Source organism: Canis lupus, chromosome 6 (assembly GCF_003254725.2).
Source record: "Canis lupus dingo isolate Sandy chromosome 6, ASM325472v2, whole genome shotgun sequence".
Taxonomy (NCBI): domain Eukaryota; kingdom Metazoa; phylum Chordata; class Mammalia; order Carnivora; family Canidae; genus Canis; species Canis lupus.
Window position 1 is genome coordinate 50,814,259 of NC_064248.1, and position 17,604 is coordinate 50,831,862.

Here is a 17,604-nt window from a genome sequence, read left to right on the forward strand (position 1 = left end):
CCCAGGTGGCTCAGCAGTTAAGTGTCTGCCTTTAGCTCAGGTCATGATCCCGGGGTCCTGGGATTGAGTCCCACATTGGTCTCCCCACGGGGAGCCTGTTTCTCCCTCTGCCTGTGTCTCTGCCTCTCTCTCTATGTCTCTCATGAATAAATAATTAAAATCTTGAGAGAGAGGGAGAGAGAGCGCGCGCGAGAGAGAGAAAGGAAAGTACAAACTGTGGACCAGACAAGTAATATCCCCAAATCAGATCTTATACCTGAGTCCACTGACTCCAAAGCTTACATGAATATCCTCTATGATGATGACTTTCATCCAAGTACAACCTCATTTTCCATGAACACAGGAAATAAATTTCTTTCTCCCTAGGATTTCAGGTCAAAATGACAGAGAAATTCAGCATTAATGTTTCTGCTTTGAATAGCCAGTTTAGGTGAAGACTTAATTTCCTTCTAGGTAAATGGAGTGAGGGGAGTGGAATCCACAGGGAGCGTGTGGCAAAGAAAAGTAACACCTGGCTACAAGTAATAGTACAAGATGGACTTAAACTGTTTTCAAACCATACTGTCTATTACCAATTCTATATAATAGCTATGGAACATCCATTTAACATCCTTCTTTGTCTTTTTTGAAAGGCTGTACGACTTCAAGAAAACTAACTGAAAGTATGAAATCTGTGTTTGGAAAGCAGGTATTGAAAAAAGGCATGTGTTGAATGAAAAGTACATGTAAACTTCAGGGCAGATCTTTCTTTTAAGTAAAAAGCAAATGAGTTATTTTGTTCTTGTTAAGCAGCTTTTTATGATGAGGTATACAGTAGTCATATTTCCAAATTAATAACAACAACCATCATAACACACATCTCAACAACTAATTCAAAAGCTATACCAGGTGTTCCATCTCTAAGATGACAACATAAGGAGTTCCAGGGACTTGTTCCCTAGTGTTGGAAATTATAGTGCTGGGACAACTGGATAGCCTCATATAAAATAATGAAATTAGGCCTTTTCTTCACATTATATGCAAAAATTAACTCAAAATGGATCAAAGATCTAAATCCAAAAGTTAAAACTCTTAGAAGAAAACATAGGGGTGAATCCGCATAACCTTAGATTTGAGAATGGATTCTTAAAAATGACACTAAAAGCATAAGCAGCAAGAGAAAAAAAACATAAATAATGAACTTCATCAAAATTAGAAACTTCTTTGCTTCAAAGTGCACTATCAAGAAGTGAAAAGCAGTATCTGCAAATCAATATAAGGGATTTTTATATAGAATATATAAGTAACTCTTAAATTCAATAATAAAAAGACCACACTTTAAAAATTGGCAAAAGATCTGAATAGACAGTTCTGCAAAGAATCTATACAAATAGCCAAAAGCATGTGAAAAGATGCAACAGGCAATACAAATCAAAAGTACAATGAAATATCATTTCATCCAATAGGATGGCTATAATACAACAAAAACAAACAAAAACAGAAAACAAGCATTCATCAGGATGTGAAGAAAATCAGAACCCTCATACACTGCTGGGTGGAATGTAAAATGGTATAGCCACTTTGGAAAACAATCTGGCAATTCCTTATATGATTATAGTTGCGATTACGACCAAGCAATTCCACTCCTATGAAAAAAGGCCCAAGAGAAATGAAAATATATAGTCTCATAAAAATGTATATACATTACAAATTATAGCATCATTATTCATAATAGTCAAAACTGAAAATCACCTAAATGTCTATCAATGAAAGAACAAATAATAATGGATAAAGAAAATGTGGCATATCCATAAAATTGAATCTTTTGGTCTTTTTTTTTTTTTTTTTTTTTTGGTCTTTTTTTTAATTTTTTTTTAATCTTTTGGTCTTTTAAAAAAAAGAATAAAGTGCTGACAAATGCTACAGTATTTGTTAAGATGCGTTAAGTGAAATAAACCAGTCATTAAATATCACATATTATAGGACTCCACTGATATGAAAGAATAGGCAAATTTATAGGGACAGAATGAGTGGTTTCTTAGGCCTGGGGAATATGGGAGGGGGTGTTGATTAGAAACTGATAGCCAAATGGTATATGGTTTCTTTTTGAGGTGATGAAAAATTTGAAACAAAATAAATAACTATAAACAAAATATCTGCATAAACTACTGCATATTCACACCTTGGTATATTGTAGAGCTATTTAAGAAATGTATTAGAGCTATTCTTGACTTTGAACATTTCCACAAGATATTGTTGAGTGATGAAATGAGAGGCAAAATAGCATGTATAATAGGACTTCATTTTTATAAAACAAATTTTAAAACTGTGTGTGTATGTGTACTGAATACTATGAGGATGGAAAAATGTAAGGAGGGATCATACTACTTAACAAGAGTTAGCTGTGTGGGTATGCATGGGGTGTATGTGGGGCGGCAGTCATGTGGTTAGGAAGAGAAGGAGGAGGAAGGACATGCAAAACTAAAGACGAAAAAGAAAGGTAGGTACTGCATCTAAATATAAAGCATTTTTATGTGACTCCCACTTAAATAATTAATGATCTTATTGGTTACCATTTCTCTGGCAGGTATTCTTTCTTTCCCCAGTTTTATTGAGATATAATTGACATCTAACATAAGTTTAAGGTGTATAACATAATGATTTGATATATGATTTATTGCAGAATGATTACCACAATAAGATTAGTTCCCTTTCATCACATTAGCATAGTTAGACAACCTTTTTCCTTTGTGATGAGAAGTTTTAAGATCTATTCTCTTAGTAACTTACAAGTATACAATACAGTATTGTTAACATAGGCATCATGTACACTATACCCCCAGGACTTAATTTATAACTGGAAATTTATACCTTTTGACAACCCCAACTAATTCTTTCACCTCCTACTTTCCTCTGGTAGGTGTTCTAAGTTTACTATATCATTTTAACAACCTGTGAGATAGAGATTATTATCTCCATTATATCTAGATGGGGAAACACATTTTTGAGTAGTAAAATAGCTTGCAAAGCAACATGGTTGCAGCCATCCTGATAAACAGGAAGGATTCTCACCCAAAATTTGCATCAGATGTCAAGGCTAGTGATGCCAAAAACACACTAAGAGGTTTTGAAAGGTTTACTATTTGTACAATGAGGCTTTCTAGGGAGAGCTGGGCAGGCCTCTCAGGTTATTCTGTAAACAGTTTGAGAGATCTGGAGAAGGAGAATGACTTGGAGTTTTTATGGTGGGTCAGGGAGTGGGTTTCTGCACACAGAGAAGGAGTTACATGGTTTGAACTTTCTATCAATGCCAAAGGAGGGAGCATTTGGGCTTTCTTAACAGCTTGACCAGAAGCGACAAGAGGGGAAGAGGGAAAGTGCTTAAAAGCTCCCAGTGGTCTAACATCAAAAAATGAAGCCAGGGCACCCCGGTTGGCCCAGTGGTTTAGGCCACCTTCAGCCCAGGGTGTGATCCTGGAGACCCAGGATTGAGTCCCATGTCTGGTTCCCTGCATGGAGCCTGCTTCTCCCTCTGCCTGTGTCTCTGCCTCTCTCTCTCTCGCTCTCTGTGTGTCTGTCATGAATACATAAATAAAATCTTTTAAAAAAATGGAGCCAGATTCTTCATTATAAATGGGTTAAAAAATTATACATGCCGGTATTTATGAAAAACATTTAGCTTTATATCTGCATTTGTGTATCAACTGTTTTGATTAAAATAACTGTCCAGGTTATTTTTTGTGACACTTATTTAAGGCTAATACCCAAATGATAATGTCATGCATGTAATACAACATGCATGGCTAAATACCTCAAACTTTAAAGTCTTGAGAAATAATCTATTTTCAAGAAATCAGCAAATATTAAATAATCAACATATTCAGTTTCTGAATATAGACACAAAATAAACATGAAATCACTTTGTATCGTCAGTATTACTAGCTTGCATAGGATTACTAACTAATAATTCAAAGGATAATTTAAATCTATCTCAGTAATGTTTTTTAATTGTGAAAAACAATTACTTTATTCCTACCAAACCGACTTGTGAACAGTTATCATTAAATTTAATAATACTAAATAATTCTTATATATTTACTTCAAGTTCCTAATGTCAAAGTGAATAGTATTTTAGAGAAAATCATGATAAAATAAAGGTGAATGCATAGGCTGCTTGGTAACATGCTGAATTCTTAATAGAATCTGCTTCAGAGGCTTGAACTACTAGTACAAAAGGAACACACCACACCCAATCATTTCATATTAAACTTTTTATTAAAATTGAGTCTTCATAATATATTTAAAATGACATGTTCCACAAACAAATATCTGGGCAAAAAATTTCTATATGTAATTATTGGCACATAAATTTAAAATAAAAACTAAGCTAAATATATATATATTTATATATATATATATATATTTCCAAATTCATATCAATTATCTGGAATACCTGAGTTTCTAGCTGCTGGTTTTCCAGATAGTGTGAAATGTTTTTCATCCACCTCGTCAAGGACACAGCCCATCCAGAAAGAATAACTTTGGTTAATAGATGCTGTCTCCCAAAGATCACACAGATGTCCTCAATGGGATTCAGGTTTATCTTCTGAGGATTCTTCCATATGGAGGTCAGTCTGTGATGCAAGGAAGGATTCCCATGTAGCAAGGCACTGAATAATGGAAATACACCACGAGGAGATCAACAGTAGTTAACTTTCAGTAGGAAAGGATAATAAATCCTTATATATTTGTTACTAGAGCAATCTACCCTGCTCCTGTCTCCCACCAGCATGCCAGAAACCTTGTTGTTTCCTACATATTTTAATTTCTAATGAGGGATACCATTGCTAAATAAGAGGAAAACATAAAAAGTTAAAAAAAGAGCATGGATTAGTTTTCTGACATGATCCAGTATTACCCCACTGTCAAGAAAGAAAATCACTACATTTTGGAGAAAAAGATGGACCATTTGGATCTGAGGAGTTGGGCGTTAAGCATCTAGACAGAGAAGTGGGGATATAAGCATACCTCTATCAGATTTGAATCCCACTACAAGTCTGAGTTTGGCCAAGCTGATGAATCTTCATTATAGTTTCTCCAGCTATAAATTAGATTAATGACAGTACTTACCATTAGGGCAACTATAAAAATTAAAGTTCCATAATCAGTATAAATCTCTATGAAGAATGCTTAGCCCAAATAAGTGCTCAAAAATTAGTAATTATTATATTATGATGGTCTCTTGGGACTAAGTGGTGAAACTTGGTCATTAATATGCAACAGGAAATGAAAAAGGTTCAGAACGAGACTGAAGGTGGTGGGGACACACAAACAGGAATGTGGCCACCTTTGTGATGTTGCTTAGGACTGACCTGCCTACTTGCCTAGTCTCAGTAAGCTGTATGAAGTTTATCCACAGCATAATTTTAGTAGTTTGCATATATTCAGGATTCTTCTAAAACAGACTTACTCGAACATGTATTTGGCATAAGATTAAATTAATTAAGTCATATCTTTTCCAAATGTGGATAGACTGCTACATACAAATACATATATATTTATTTTTTTTGATATAATACACTCTGAAGTTGGACTGATTAACACCAGTTTATTTGCCAAACTACTTTCATGTCACTTCTTTAGCCTCTAAACCTTTTATAGCTTTAATATATCTACTTCTGACAATAGGAACTAAGTGACAGACCAGCAATTTCTGAAACACAATACAAAATTTAAACCTCCCAAATTATAAATGTGCTGTGTTTCAAAAAGTATGTATGTATGGACTTATGTATGTGTATATACATGTGTATACAATATTGTTTCAAACTGAAGATTTAGAATATGGGAAGCATTTTACCAAATAAGGTTTTTATAAAGGTCATACACAGTGATTTGACTCTGAAATAGTTTCCAGAGCTTAGGATATGAATAATATGGTTAGAAAATTGTTTATTTGCATGAGAGCAGTAGAAGTACTGTTGAAACCTTAACTGCCAAATTAAAAAAAAAATTACTGAGTAAAATGTTAAGTATTTATTTTCTGATATACCTATTTTGAAAGTCAGGTGTGGAATAATACAAGTCTCATAAGAATAATCAAATCTATCAAGACTTTAAGGGGTATTTTTTATTTAAAAACTTTAGAGAGTAGTGGTAGCTGAGTATAAGCCATAAGGCCTAAGTTTTTAGTCACTGTGATGAATCAGTTCTGGGATTTACCTTTACTCTTTAGTAAGTTACTGACTCTCTGATTTTCTCCCTCTTTGGATGTGCAATAATAATAATACCTATCTCATTGGTATGAAGAAATAACAAAGCAAGATAAGGGTAAAGAAGGTGAGGGTAGGGAAAAGAGAGAAGACCAGGTAACTGTAGGGACCATGAGGCAAGAGTGGCCTCTTCTGATGTGGTACAGGAGAAGAAGCAAATGTATTTACATTAGATCCTTATAGCCATAAAAGGGCATTAAAGAGAAATACCTCACATTTGACATATGTTTCAACTTTTAGACCTTATGTCTTTTATAACTGTCCAAAATATACATAATTTGGGAGGTAGGGGTTGACATAAAACATCCATACATTCAGAAAATATTTTTGAGTTCTTATTATGTCAGGTGCACAATCCTTGACCTTACGGAACTTAGGATTTAGCAAGAAACACAAGTAAGCAAATATAATCAATTATGGGGTCTATGAAGTTTACAGGGTATGATGGAAATAAATAGTAGTGGGATCTAAATCACACTAGAATGAGTTAATGAATGTTTCCTAGTAGGAGTAAGCCAATAAATCTCTGGCATGTTTGTGAAAGGGTAATGTGAGGAATAGTTTATGGTAAAGTGGTTAGGAACTGGGGCTTAGGACTTCTGTTGCTGACTAAGATGGTATATAATAGGGACTGAATTTACTCCTCTGATGAGAGAAGACAGAAAGACAGAAAGAAAAGAAGGAAGGGAAGGGATGGGAAGGGAAAGGAGAGAGAGAGACAGAGAGAGAGAGAGAGAAAAGAAAAGAAAAAATATATGAAATATATTTTTCAAGACCCTGAACATCAGGCAAAAAAGGACAAGTAATTCCTGAGAGACGTGATAAAAACAATCTGAGCCCTATGATTACCCTACTGTTACGGGCAGAATTGTGTCCCCAAAACTCATTTGTTGAAGTGCATTCTGAGATACTTCAAAATTCATTTGTTGAAGTACCACAGAATGTGTAAGTATTTGGATATAAGGCCTTTAAAGAGGTGATTCATTTGAAATAGGGCTGTTAAGACAGGCCCTAATCCAATCTGACTAGTAGCCTTATAAGAGGAAATTGGTTATATAAGGAGACTATAGGAATGACAGCAGAGAGAAAAGATGATATGAGGACATAGGGAGAAGGCTGCCATCTGCAAAGTCAAGAAGAAAGGTCTCAGAAGAAACCAAGAAGCTAAGCCTGCCAACCCCTTGATTTTGGGCATCTAAACTCCAGAACTGTAAGAAAATAATTTTTTTGTTGCTTAAGTCACTCAGTTTGTAGTATTTTGTTATGGCAGCCCTATCAGACTAATACACCAATTTATTGCCTCAAGAGATTTTCCAAGCCATGGTTGAAGAAGGTGAATTTTGATGTATCCAAGCAGACTCCCTGGGTTGAAGAGATGCAGCTAAGAGTCTACAGAAAAGTAACGCAGGAGAGTTCGTAGAGCATAGCACCAGAGAAGAAAGAGTGGAGACAGAGCACTCTGGAGATCTGTGGAGGTCTGCGTAGGGAATTCAATGGAGTCCTGATTAGTACAAGCATGTAGAAAATTACTTGAGGCCTGGAAAAAGAAGCCATAAGTTAGGATTAGAGTGAACAGTGCCCATGTTCTCCCCAGGGCCAGGAATAGTACAGGGTTCCACCAAAGAGATTGGAAAAATCTCATAATTCATGAGTTATTGGGTAGAATACAAAAAAGGGTCTTTCCTCAATCCTGGGAAATAATTTGCCCTATACTAAAAGCTGCTCAAGTACCACCCAAAAAATCTTAAAAGTAAGACCTTAAAGGATCAAATTGTGTCCAAGCAACTTAATTAAGTGCTATAGGAATACAGAAATATTCACCACGCAACAAAATTCAGAATACATGGCATCTAATTAAGGTTACCAGGAAAAAAAGCAAAAAAATATGACGCATAATGAGAAAAAAAATCAACCAAGTGAAATTTATATACAATGGAATATTACTCAGCCATAAAAAAGAGTGAAATCTTGCCATTTGTAATGATGTGGATATAGCTAGAGAGTATGATGCTAAGTGAAATAAGTCAGTAAGAGAAAGACAAATACTGTATGATTTCACTCATATGTGAGATTTAAAGAACAAAACAAATGAATGTTGGGCAGGGAAAAAAGAGACAAACCAAAAACCAGACTCTTAACTATAAAGAACAAACTGATTGTTACTGGAGAGAGGAGGTGGGCAGGGGATGGGCTAAATGGGTGATGGGGATTAAGAAGGGCACTTGTGATGAGCACTGGGTATTGTATGTAAGTGATGAATTACTACATTCTATACCAGACACCAATACTACACTGCATGTTAACTACTTGGGATTTAAATAAAAATTTGGAGAAAAAAAAAAGAAACTGACCCAGAATTAACAAAGATGCTAGATTTAGAGACATGGACATTACAAGTTATTATAAAACTGTCCTAGATGTTCCAAGAGCTAAGTAGAGGCATGAAATAAATGAAGAATACACACAAATTGGACTTCCAGAGATGAAAATTACTGTGTGAGATGAAAAAAATAGAATGAATGGAATTAATAATGTATAAGAACAATGCAGAAGAAAAAGATTCGTGAACATAAAGGAATACGAATGGAAAATATCTGAAAGAAGACACACAAAGAAAAAAGATCAATGAGAAAGAAGAGAAAAAAGCATCAGTGAGTCAGAGGACACAGTTTGCAGTAGTATAATATACTTGTAATTAGCATCGCTGAAAAGGTGGGGTGCACAAAATCCTTTGAAAATATTAAGGCCAAAATTTTCCCAAATTTGATAAATTATAGACCCACAAATCCAAGAAACCTAACAAACCCTAAATATAAGAAACATGAGAAAGAAGGCATCAAGCCACTTTTTATAACCAAATCACTCAAAATCAATGATAAGGATCATCTTTAAAGACAGAGAAAAATGATAATCTTAGAGACAAAAGAAGGAAACATAGGCTGAGTATTTCTCATCCAAAATACTGTAAGTGAGAAGATAGCAGAGGAACATTTTTACGGTAGCGAAAGAAAAAATACTGTCAAGATACAGGATGCTATGTCTTGCAAAAATACCCTTCAAAAACAAAGGTGGAATAAAGATATTTTCTGACATACAAAAGCTATAGAGTTTATCACCAACAGACCACACCACGAGAAATGTTTTTAAAAAAGAAAAATTCCATCAAACAAAAAGAAAATGAGACCAGATAGAAAAATATGAATCCACTCAAAGGAATGAAGAACACAGGGCATGGCAGTGATATGGAAACATGTATTTTGTATTACTTAAATGTATTTAAAATATAATTATTGAATTAATTATTAATAATAGTAACAAGATTTTTTGAGACTTATAATACATGTACAAATCAAATACATGACAAAAGAGCAGAGAGACCAGGAAAAGAGAACAGAAGAATACAATTGTAGGTTCTTTTTTTTTTTTTAAGATTTTATTTATTTATTCTTGAGAGACACACAGAGAGAGGCAGAGACACAGGCAGAGGGAAAAGCAGGCTCCATGCAGGGAGCCCGACGTGGGACTCGATTCCGGGTCTCCAGGATCAGGCCCTGGGCTGAAGGCAGGCGCTAAACCGCTGAGCCACCGGGCTGCCCTGATTGTAGGTTCTTACATAACAGATGAAGTGGTGTGATATTACTTGAAGGTAGACTATGGGAAGATTAAACAGCCCACAATAAACCCAAAAATAACCACTAGAAAAATAAAAGGTATGTCTAATACACCAACAAAAGATGTAAAACGAAATCATACAACATGGTCTATTATCCAAAAGAAGGTATAAAGAAGAAAATGGGAGCAAAGAGCAGATAGAATAAAAAACAAATAGCAAAATAACAGACTCAAAACAAGCCATATCAATAATCAATTTCAATGTCAATAAGCTTAATACTCCAACAATACACAATATTTCTATTCAATAGAAAAAACGAGACCTATCTATATTCCACTTATAAGAAATACACTATAAATATAAAGACACAAATACATTTAAATTAAAAGGGTTAAAAAAATACATACTATGTAACGTATGTCAAAAGAAAGCTAGCTATACTAATATCTAATAATATAATATATATATTATAATTATATTATAATATGATAATAATATAAGCTATAATAGATAAAACAGATTTTAGAACACAGATTATCATCAAAAATAAAGGTTATTTCATAACGATTAAGGCATCAACTCATATAAAGGGCATAATTTAAAATATTTATATATATAATGGAAGAGGTTTAAAATACATGAAACAAAAACTGATAGAAATGTACGGAGAAAACCAAATTCACCATTACGATTGATTTTGGTATGCCTCTTTTACAAGAATTGATAGAATATGTGGACAGAAAACCAGCAGTGATATAGAAAACTGGAACACTATTATCAATCAAGTTGACCTAATTGATATCTATAGAAAGGAAAATACACATTTATTCTTGTATATACATACAACACTGACCAAAATAGACCATATCCCAGGCTACAAAAGAAGTCTCAGTAAATTTTAAAAGAGACAAGTCACATAAGTTTGTTCCCTGAACACAATGGAATTAAATTAGAAATCAGTAAGAGAGAGATATCTAAAAAATCTCCAAATATTTGAAATCTTAACAGGAAACTTACATATATAATACCTCCCGTGTCAAAGAAGAAATCAGAAGGAAATTTAGAAAGTATTTTGAACTGAATGAAAATAAAAACATGGCATATAAAAAATTTTGGGATCACTAAAGCAGTACATAGAAAGAAGTTTAAAGCACTAAATGTCTATTAGAAAAGAAAGGTTCGCGATGAGTACTTGGTGATGTATGGAAGTGTTGAATCACTATATTGCACATCTGAAAATAATATAATACTCTCTGCTAAAAAAATACTGTCTGCTAACCAATTGAAACTAAAACAAAAACTAAAAAACGAAGAAGAAAGAAGAAAGAAGAAGAAGAAGAAGAAAAAGAAGAAGAAGAAAGAAGAAGAAAAATCTTAAATAAATGATTAGTTTCCATCCTAAAAACAAACAAATAAATAAAACACTAGGGAGAGCTAAAAGAAAGAAGAAAGAAAGAAAGAAGAAAGAAAGAAAGAAAGAAAGAAAGAAAGAAAGAAAGAAAGAAAGAAAGAAAGAAAGAAGAAAAGAAAAAAGAAAAGAAAGAAAAGAAAGAAAAGAAAAAAAGAAAAGAAAGAAGAAAGAAAAAGAAAGAAAGAAAGAAAAGAAAGAAGAAAGAAAGAAAGAAAGAAAGAAAGAAAGAAAAGAAAGAAAAGAATAAAACTGAAAAGATCAGAATCAATGAAAGATTAATAAAAGCGATAATCATTAACCAGACCTAAAAGAAGAGAGATGACACAAATTTACAGCTGTGAGGAATGAGAAATACGACATCAGTATCCAGATCCTACTGAAGGAAATAAAGGAACGTTAAGAAAGAAAAACTTTATACCTATACACTGACAACTTAAATAAAATTTCCCTGAAAGACACAAACTATGTAAATTCAATAGATATAGACAGAAGTAATAGATAACCCAATGAATTTGAATTTGTTGTTAAATATCTTCCCACAAAGAAAACTCTAGGCCCAATGGCCATCACTGGTGAATTTTATCAAACATTTAAGGAAGAAATCGTATTAATTCTACACAAACTCTACCAGAAAGTTGAAGACATAGAAATGCTTTCCAATGTGCCAAAACCAAAGACAGTGTAAGAGAAGAAAATTACAAACCAGTATCTCTCATAAACACTGATACAAAAATTCTAAATAAAATTGTGGCAAATCCAGCAATCTGTAGAAAGAATTATACATCATGGCCAAAAGGGGTTTATCCCAGGAATGTAGGATTGGATTAACATTCAAATTTTGGTCAATATTAACTGTATTAAATGCAGTATCTACTCAATAGACACAGATAGGGCATTTATCAAATTATAATGTCCATTTCTGATTTTTAAAAACTGTCAGCAAATTAGGAATTGAAGAGAGTTCCTACAACCTGAGGAAGAACACCTACAAAAGACCTAAAGTGAACAGCACAGGCAGACATGCATTAAATATTAGCTGTCATTAGCATTTTATCTCTTTTCAATGCCAGGGAAATAAAGAAAGGAAAACTGAACTTTACATATACTCAAAAATCTCCTTCACCAAATTTTGAGTATCTAACAAATCAGGAAATAGAAAAATACCAAAATACAAATCTCTTTAAGTCTCTAGCTACAGTATCTACAAAACAAGGAAAGTTATTAACCGGGACTGGTGGCCCAATAGAGAGCAGACTTTGCATTTGGGAAGAGCCCTGTTTCCCTAGTGAACCTCATTTCTACTGGAGCCGTCTGGCCTCCTCTGCAAATCCACACACAATTCTGCTATCTGGTAACCCTGCAGGGCAGCCCAAAGCTATTACTGCTTTCATTAGATATCACATCTTTTTGATAACTCTGCCAAACTATCATTTGAATAAACTTCTGAAGTCCTCAAGGTAAAATTCAAACTGTAATTCTGAGCAGTCTATTCTATTTAGAATTCCTGTCAAATAAGTGATCCAAATTACACCAAAGACGGCATTAATTCTCCCGCGAAGAAACTTCTATTGTCATATTCTGCTTCAACTATGGTAGCTTAATAAACATGTAAGGAAGATATTCAGTAGACATCCATGCTGATTAGTGTTGTGAATTAACATTTTCATTTTGCAACTAAGTCCTAAATGGGACGGTGAAATTCAGTAAAAAAGACAAATTAGCCACAGAACTCTTTACCAGCTATCATACTATTGGAAGAAAAACAATTTATGTATTTTTGAAATAGGAGTTCTAGAACGTTACCATAGAAAAACAGAAATAACATGACACCTGCAATATGTATCAATATGAATACTTGCTCAGGCATTGAAATGGTTGCTTTAGTACATATTACCTTCATGTTACCACCTTACAATGACTGCTACGTATCTTATTTCACAGATGAGAAGGTTGAAGCACAAATGGTTAAGTATGTCTGTGATATTACAAATCTGGTAAGTAGTACAGCCAGTGTTTATTCATCAGCAAATGGAAAGTAACTCATCTCCTGAAAGACCACCAGGATACACTTAATAAGTACCTGGGCCATCAAGATGAGATACCTTCCTTTTACATACTGGAAAAAGGACAATTTTGGAAAGAGACATGGGTAAGAAAATGCATGACTGCAGGAGGCATTAAGCTGAAAAAGTTTTAGGAAGTGTACATACACAGGCTGAACGTTAGAAATTGATTCCCTACATACCTCTTGGAAATTCTTTATATATTTCCAGGAGCACACACACTCTTTGAAGAGGACCTAAGTACTCAGCAAATGCAGGCGATTATACAGTAGGATTGTATTGACGACACATACAAACATGCTGGTCGTCACAAAAACTGCAGTCTTCAATCTGAATATTAATTAATTGACACCCTGGTTTCTATTGCTCTCTAGGTTCTGAACCAGGTTCAGCACCTGATGCTACTAGACCTCTTTTGGAATTTTGATAGATTTTCTTCTGAGTAAATACATCAGCTGTCCCCTCCTGCCAATATTTAATAATAACCTGTTACCTATTTGCACAATTATCTAATTAATGCAAAAAAATCTATTTTAAAATAATAAGAGATAATACCTAAAACTTTTAAAAACCTCTTTTCTCTTTTGCTTGTTTTTAAAGTATGAAAAACCAAGTAAAGATTCAAGAAATGGATTGTTTATATCACATATTTAAGCAATTTAGTTCAGTATCTGCTGTGTACGGGACTGTGATAATTGGAGGAGATAAAGAGTCATCAAAACAGTAGCAACACAATCTCAAAATCTAGTATGAGACTTGCTCATAACTGTAAATCATGTTTTTTTAAAAGACATTTGTTATTTGGCTTCTCATTGCTTTCCATCAAGGAATTGATTTTTTTCCACTTTTAAATCATTACAATTATGAAGCAAGCTAATATCTATTAAAATTATATATACCCAGTACTGTCAGCCTGACCGTTACCAGTACCCAGCCTCTCATTCTAGTTTTAGGTTATCATATCACCAGAGGATCAACAACAGCTGTTAGTTGAATAGTGTGTCATAATCTTCCACACTATCATTTTCTTTGATACAACAATACTTTGACAAAATCAAGGAATTGCATCTTATAGTTAAGAAAACTGTGTCTATAGATATCAGTACTCTTTTTTTTTTTTCTACTGCCTTCTGTGCCTCACTGCAGTAAAGTGAGCCAATAAATATGCTGTACATGCTACTAGGCAGGATGCTGGGTGACCAAAAAGTAAATTGATCACAAATCCTCATTAATTGAGACTCCAGTGCACGCTTTCCCTAGGTGGCTCCTGTTTGTAGCCCAAGGCCAAAAACTGTAGCTTCTCTTTGAAGGGCAGGAGTGAAAAACAAAGCTGTACTGTTAGGAAGGTGAGCCAGAGCTGGGGGAGACAGATCCAAAGGTAAACAAAGGCCTTTTTGTTCCTATGCACATGCTTAACGACTTCTCAAATGCACAGAATGTTTAGAAAATATGTTTTAATTCCAAAGCCAGTTTTAAAAGTAAATCTGTTGCTACTTCAACAAAGGTGGTAATGAGAATTCGCCCTCAGAAAAGATTAAATATCTCTTCAGGTCTTGTAAGTGTGTAGTAATCCTACAAGCAGATGTGACTAAGTTTTCCAGAGAATGATTGATACAACACAGCTTCCAATGAAAGCTTGCACGTTTAAGATAATCAGTATTTTTTAACCTAGTAGGATATGAAGGAGTTCTGTCCTAGAGTGACTTCAGACAAATATCTTCACTGCTCTGGGCTTGTTTAATCAATCATAAAGTTAGGGGCTTGGATTGTGTATGTCCAGTAACTGTGATCCTAGAACTAGGAAGTGAATGCTTCCAGGGGCTAACGGTAGCTAACAAGAGGTTGGGAAATGAGATCACACACAATTTATAGATCTACTCTCCTTGGCTTGACACAGTGTGGAAATGCATCAAACATAAAATTTTACCTCTTTCTTCAGTATTTGATATTTACAAGATAATTATCACTATAAATAAATTCCAAAGAGATGATTCATAAATTAATGAAAAATATTTTCAATTACTACTATTGCTGCTCCATTGATAATCTACATTTATTGAAACCTTATTATGTGCTAGGCACCAAGCTAAGGATATCACATATATTTTTATCTATCTATCTATCTATCTATCTATCTATCTATCTATCTATCTATCTATCAGCTTTGAAACTTATTTCCTACATTGGCAATTCCAGGCTCAAGTAGAGTAAACTGGCTTGAGGAATAACCTGCAGGAGACTCCTAGGAGGATGTTTATGAGTATAAAAGTTTCAAAATCATTTAATTTTAGTGACTTATAGTGAATATTAAATTTTACTTCTAGGAATTTTCTTTCATCTTTCCTTATTCCATTCCATATATGCATACACATACAGACACATTTTAATACCCAAACAAGGGGTGCCTGGTGGCTTGGCTCAGTTGGTTAAGCATCTGCTTTTGGCTCAGGTCATGATCCCAGGGTCCTGGGATTGAGTCCCACATCATCGGGCTCCCTGCTCCGTGGGGAGCCTGCTTCTCCCTCTCCCTCTGCCTGCCACTTCCCCTGCTTGGGCTCACTCTCTCTGTCAAAGAAATAAACAAAATCTTTTTAAAAAATACCCAAACAAATCTGTGATGTACTATTATTTTCAGCACTTTACAAAGGATACTGAGGCTCACTAAAAGAAAGTCTTCAAAGTCTTTCAGCTCTAAGTTGTGCCTGTTCAAAGCCATGCTCTTAGCCAACATGGGATGTCAATATAAAGTTTGGTGTTTCCATCAGTCATCCTACTATCCTGTTTGTGGAACAGCTAGTAGAAAATTTAGTTTCCTCCATATTATCACATAAATCAAATTAATAAAATATTATTTATATATTCCTATAATAGCATAAAATAACTATAAACTTGCCTAAAACAATAACAATGAAACCTATCATTATGAAATGTGATAAAAGCCAAACTTTACCATATACTAATAATTGTATGTCTTTTAACAAATTAGAAATGAAAAATATGATTGAGTGTCCTCTAATTATTTTAATGCTCTCTCAAGTGATCTTGGGCATAAATGACATCATCTCATTTGAGGAAATACTGAAGCTCACAGATGTAAACATCTCTGTACTAGGCCCATTTCACTGCAAAATAAATTACATTATAAAAATTATAGATCATACCTAAAATGAAGGTAACGGGATGCGTAACATTACAGTAATAGATTTTTACCACCTAAACCTAAGATTCCAAACAGTATTGAAAACTTGCAGGAACTGCATATTTTAAATTGTGAATGTAATCAATCCAGAAAGAAATTAGAGACTATGTTGCTAGAGGAAAGCAACTTCCATTATCTTGTAATAGCTCAAAGTTGCTCATTATATTTCATTTTTGGAAAAGTCTAAATTCAGCCTCTAAGAATCATCTGCCAATTTATAATTTTAGAACTATCAACAACTTTAAAATAACAGAATTTGCATATTTTTCTAAAAATTACTTTAACATATCTCTCAAGAAGATAAGTAATAAGCTTGATTTATAAATCCTGCAAATACTTAAAAGACTAACAGTTAATGCAAAAGGACTCATTAGCTACAAACGCCATCTTGTGGTCCATGCTTTTATTATTTTGTCGTATTAGTCTGTATCTCTAACTCAATATCTGCTAAAGATAGAACCCTAGATATAATGTATTCCCTTTCTTTTATTTTTACACATGGAAAAAGTCTAATGCACCGGAAATCTTTGGGGGAAGAATTAATACAGGAACTAAAATCTGAATTCAAATCTTTCTAACTCCTACTTTTTCTATACCTTACCATCATTGTTTTTGACTGATAATACGCATAATGTCCAGTTTAGTACTAGACACTTCAAACACCAAGCTTTTCTGTGTTTGTTTAACCACATCTTGAAAGTACAGCAAACTATAAAGAATAGCACCTTTGAATTACTGAAAAATTATCAAGATAGAGCTATGAAGTTTTACTGCATTATTTTAAAGCACTTCATACATGTCTTCTAATTTTATTCTCCTAAAGATTTATGAGGGGGATGTCTCCGGTGGCTCAGCAGAGCACCGGCTCTGTCTTTGGCTCCGGTCATGATCCTGGGGTCCGGGATTGAGTCCCACATGGGGCTCCCTGTGAGGAGCCTGCTTCTCCCTCTGCCTGTGTCTCTGCCTCTCTCTGTGTGTCTCATGAATAAATAAATAAAATCTTAAAAAAAGAAAGATTTATGAGGGCAGTGTGTGGATAAGGGGGGGAGGGGGATTATCAATACCTC

General features: G+C 34.1%; 1 protein-coding gene across 6 annotated transcripts in view; it reads right to left on the reverse strand.

The window, feature by feature from the left end:
• The window catches only part of SNX7 (sorting nexin 7), a 114,086-nt gene that overhangs the window by 16,861 nt on the left and 79,621 nt on the right, over positions 1 to 17,604 (reverse strand). For 3 of the 6 annotated variants that reach the window (XM_049111636.1, XM_035717679.2, XM_025417536.3), the window contains one exon: positions 4,236 to 4,649. The exons of 1 other annotated variant lie outside the window; for it this stretch is intronic. In XM_049111636.1, the coding sequence (XP_048967593.1) occupies positions 4,563 to 4,649 (87 nt within the window). In that variant the 3' untranslated portion in view covers positions 4,236 to 4,562. Of the gene's footprint in view, positions 1 to 4,235; positions 4,650 to 5,007; positions 5,081 to 17,604 lie in introns of those variants that run through there. 2 more of the 6 variants (XR_004816564.2, XM_035717680.2) reach the window with 2 other exon arrangements.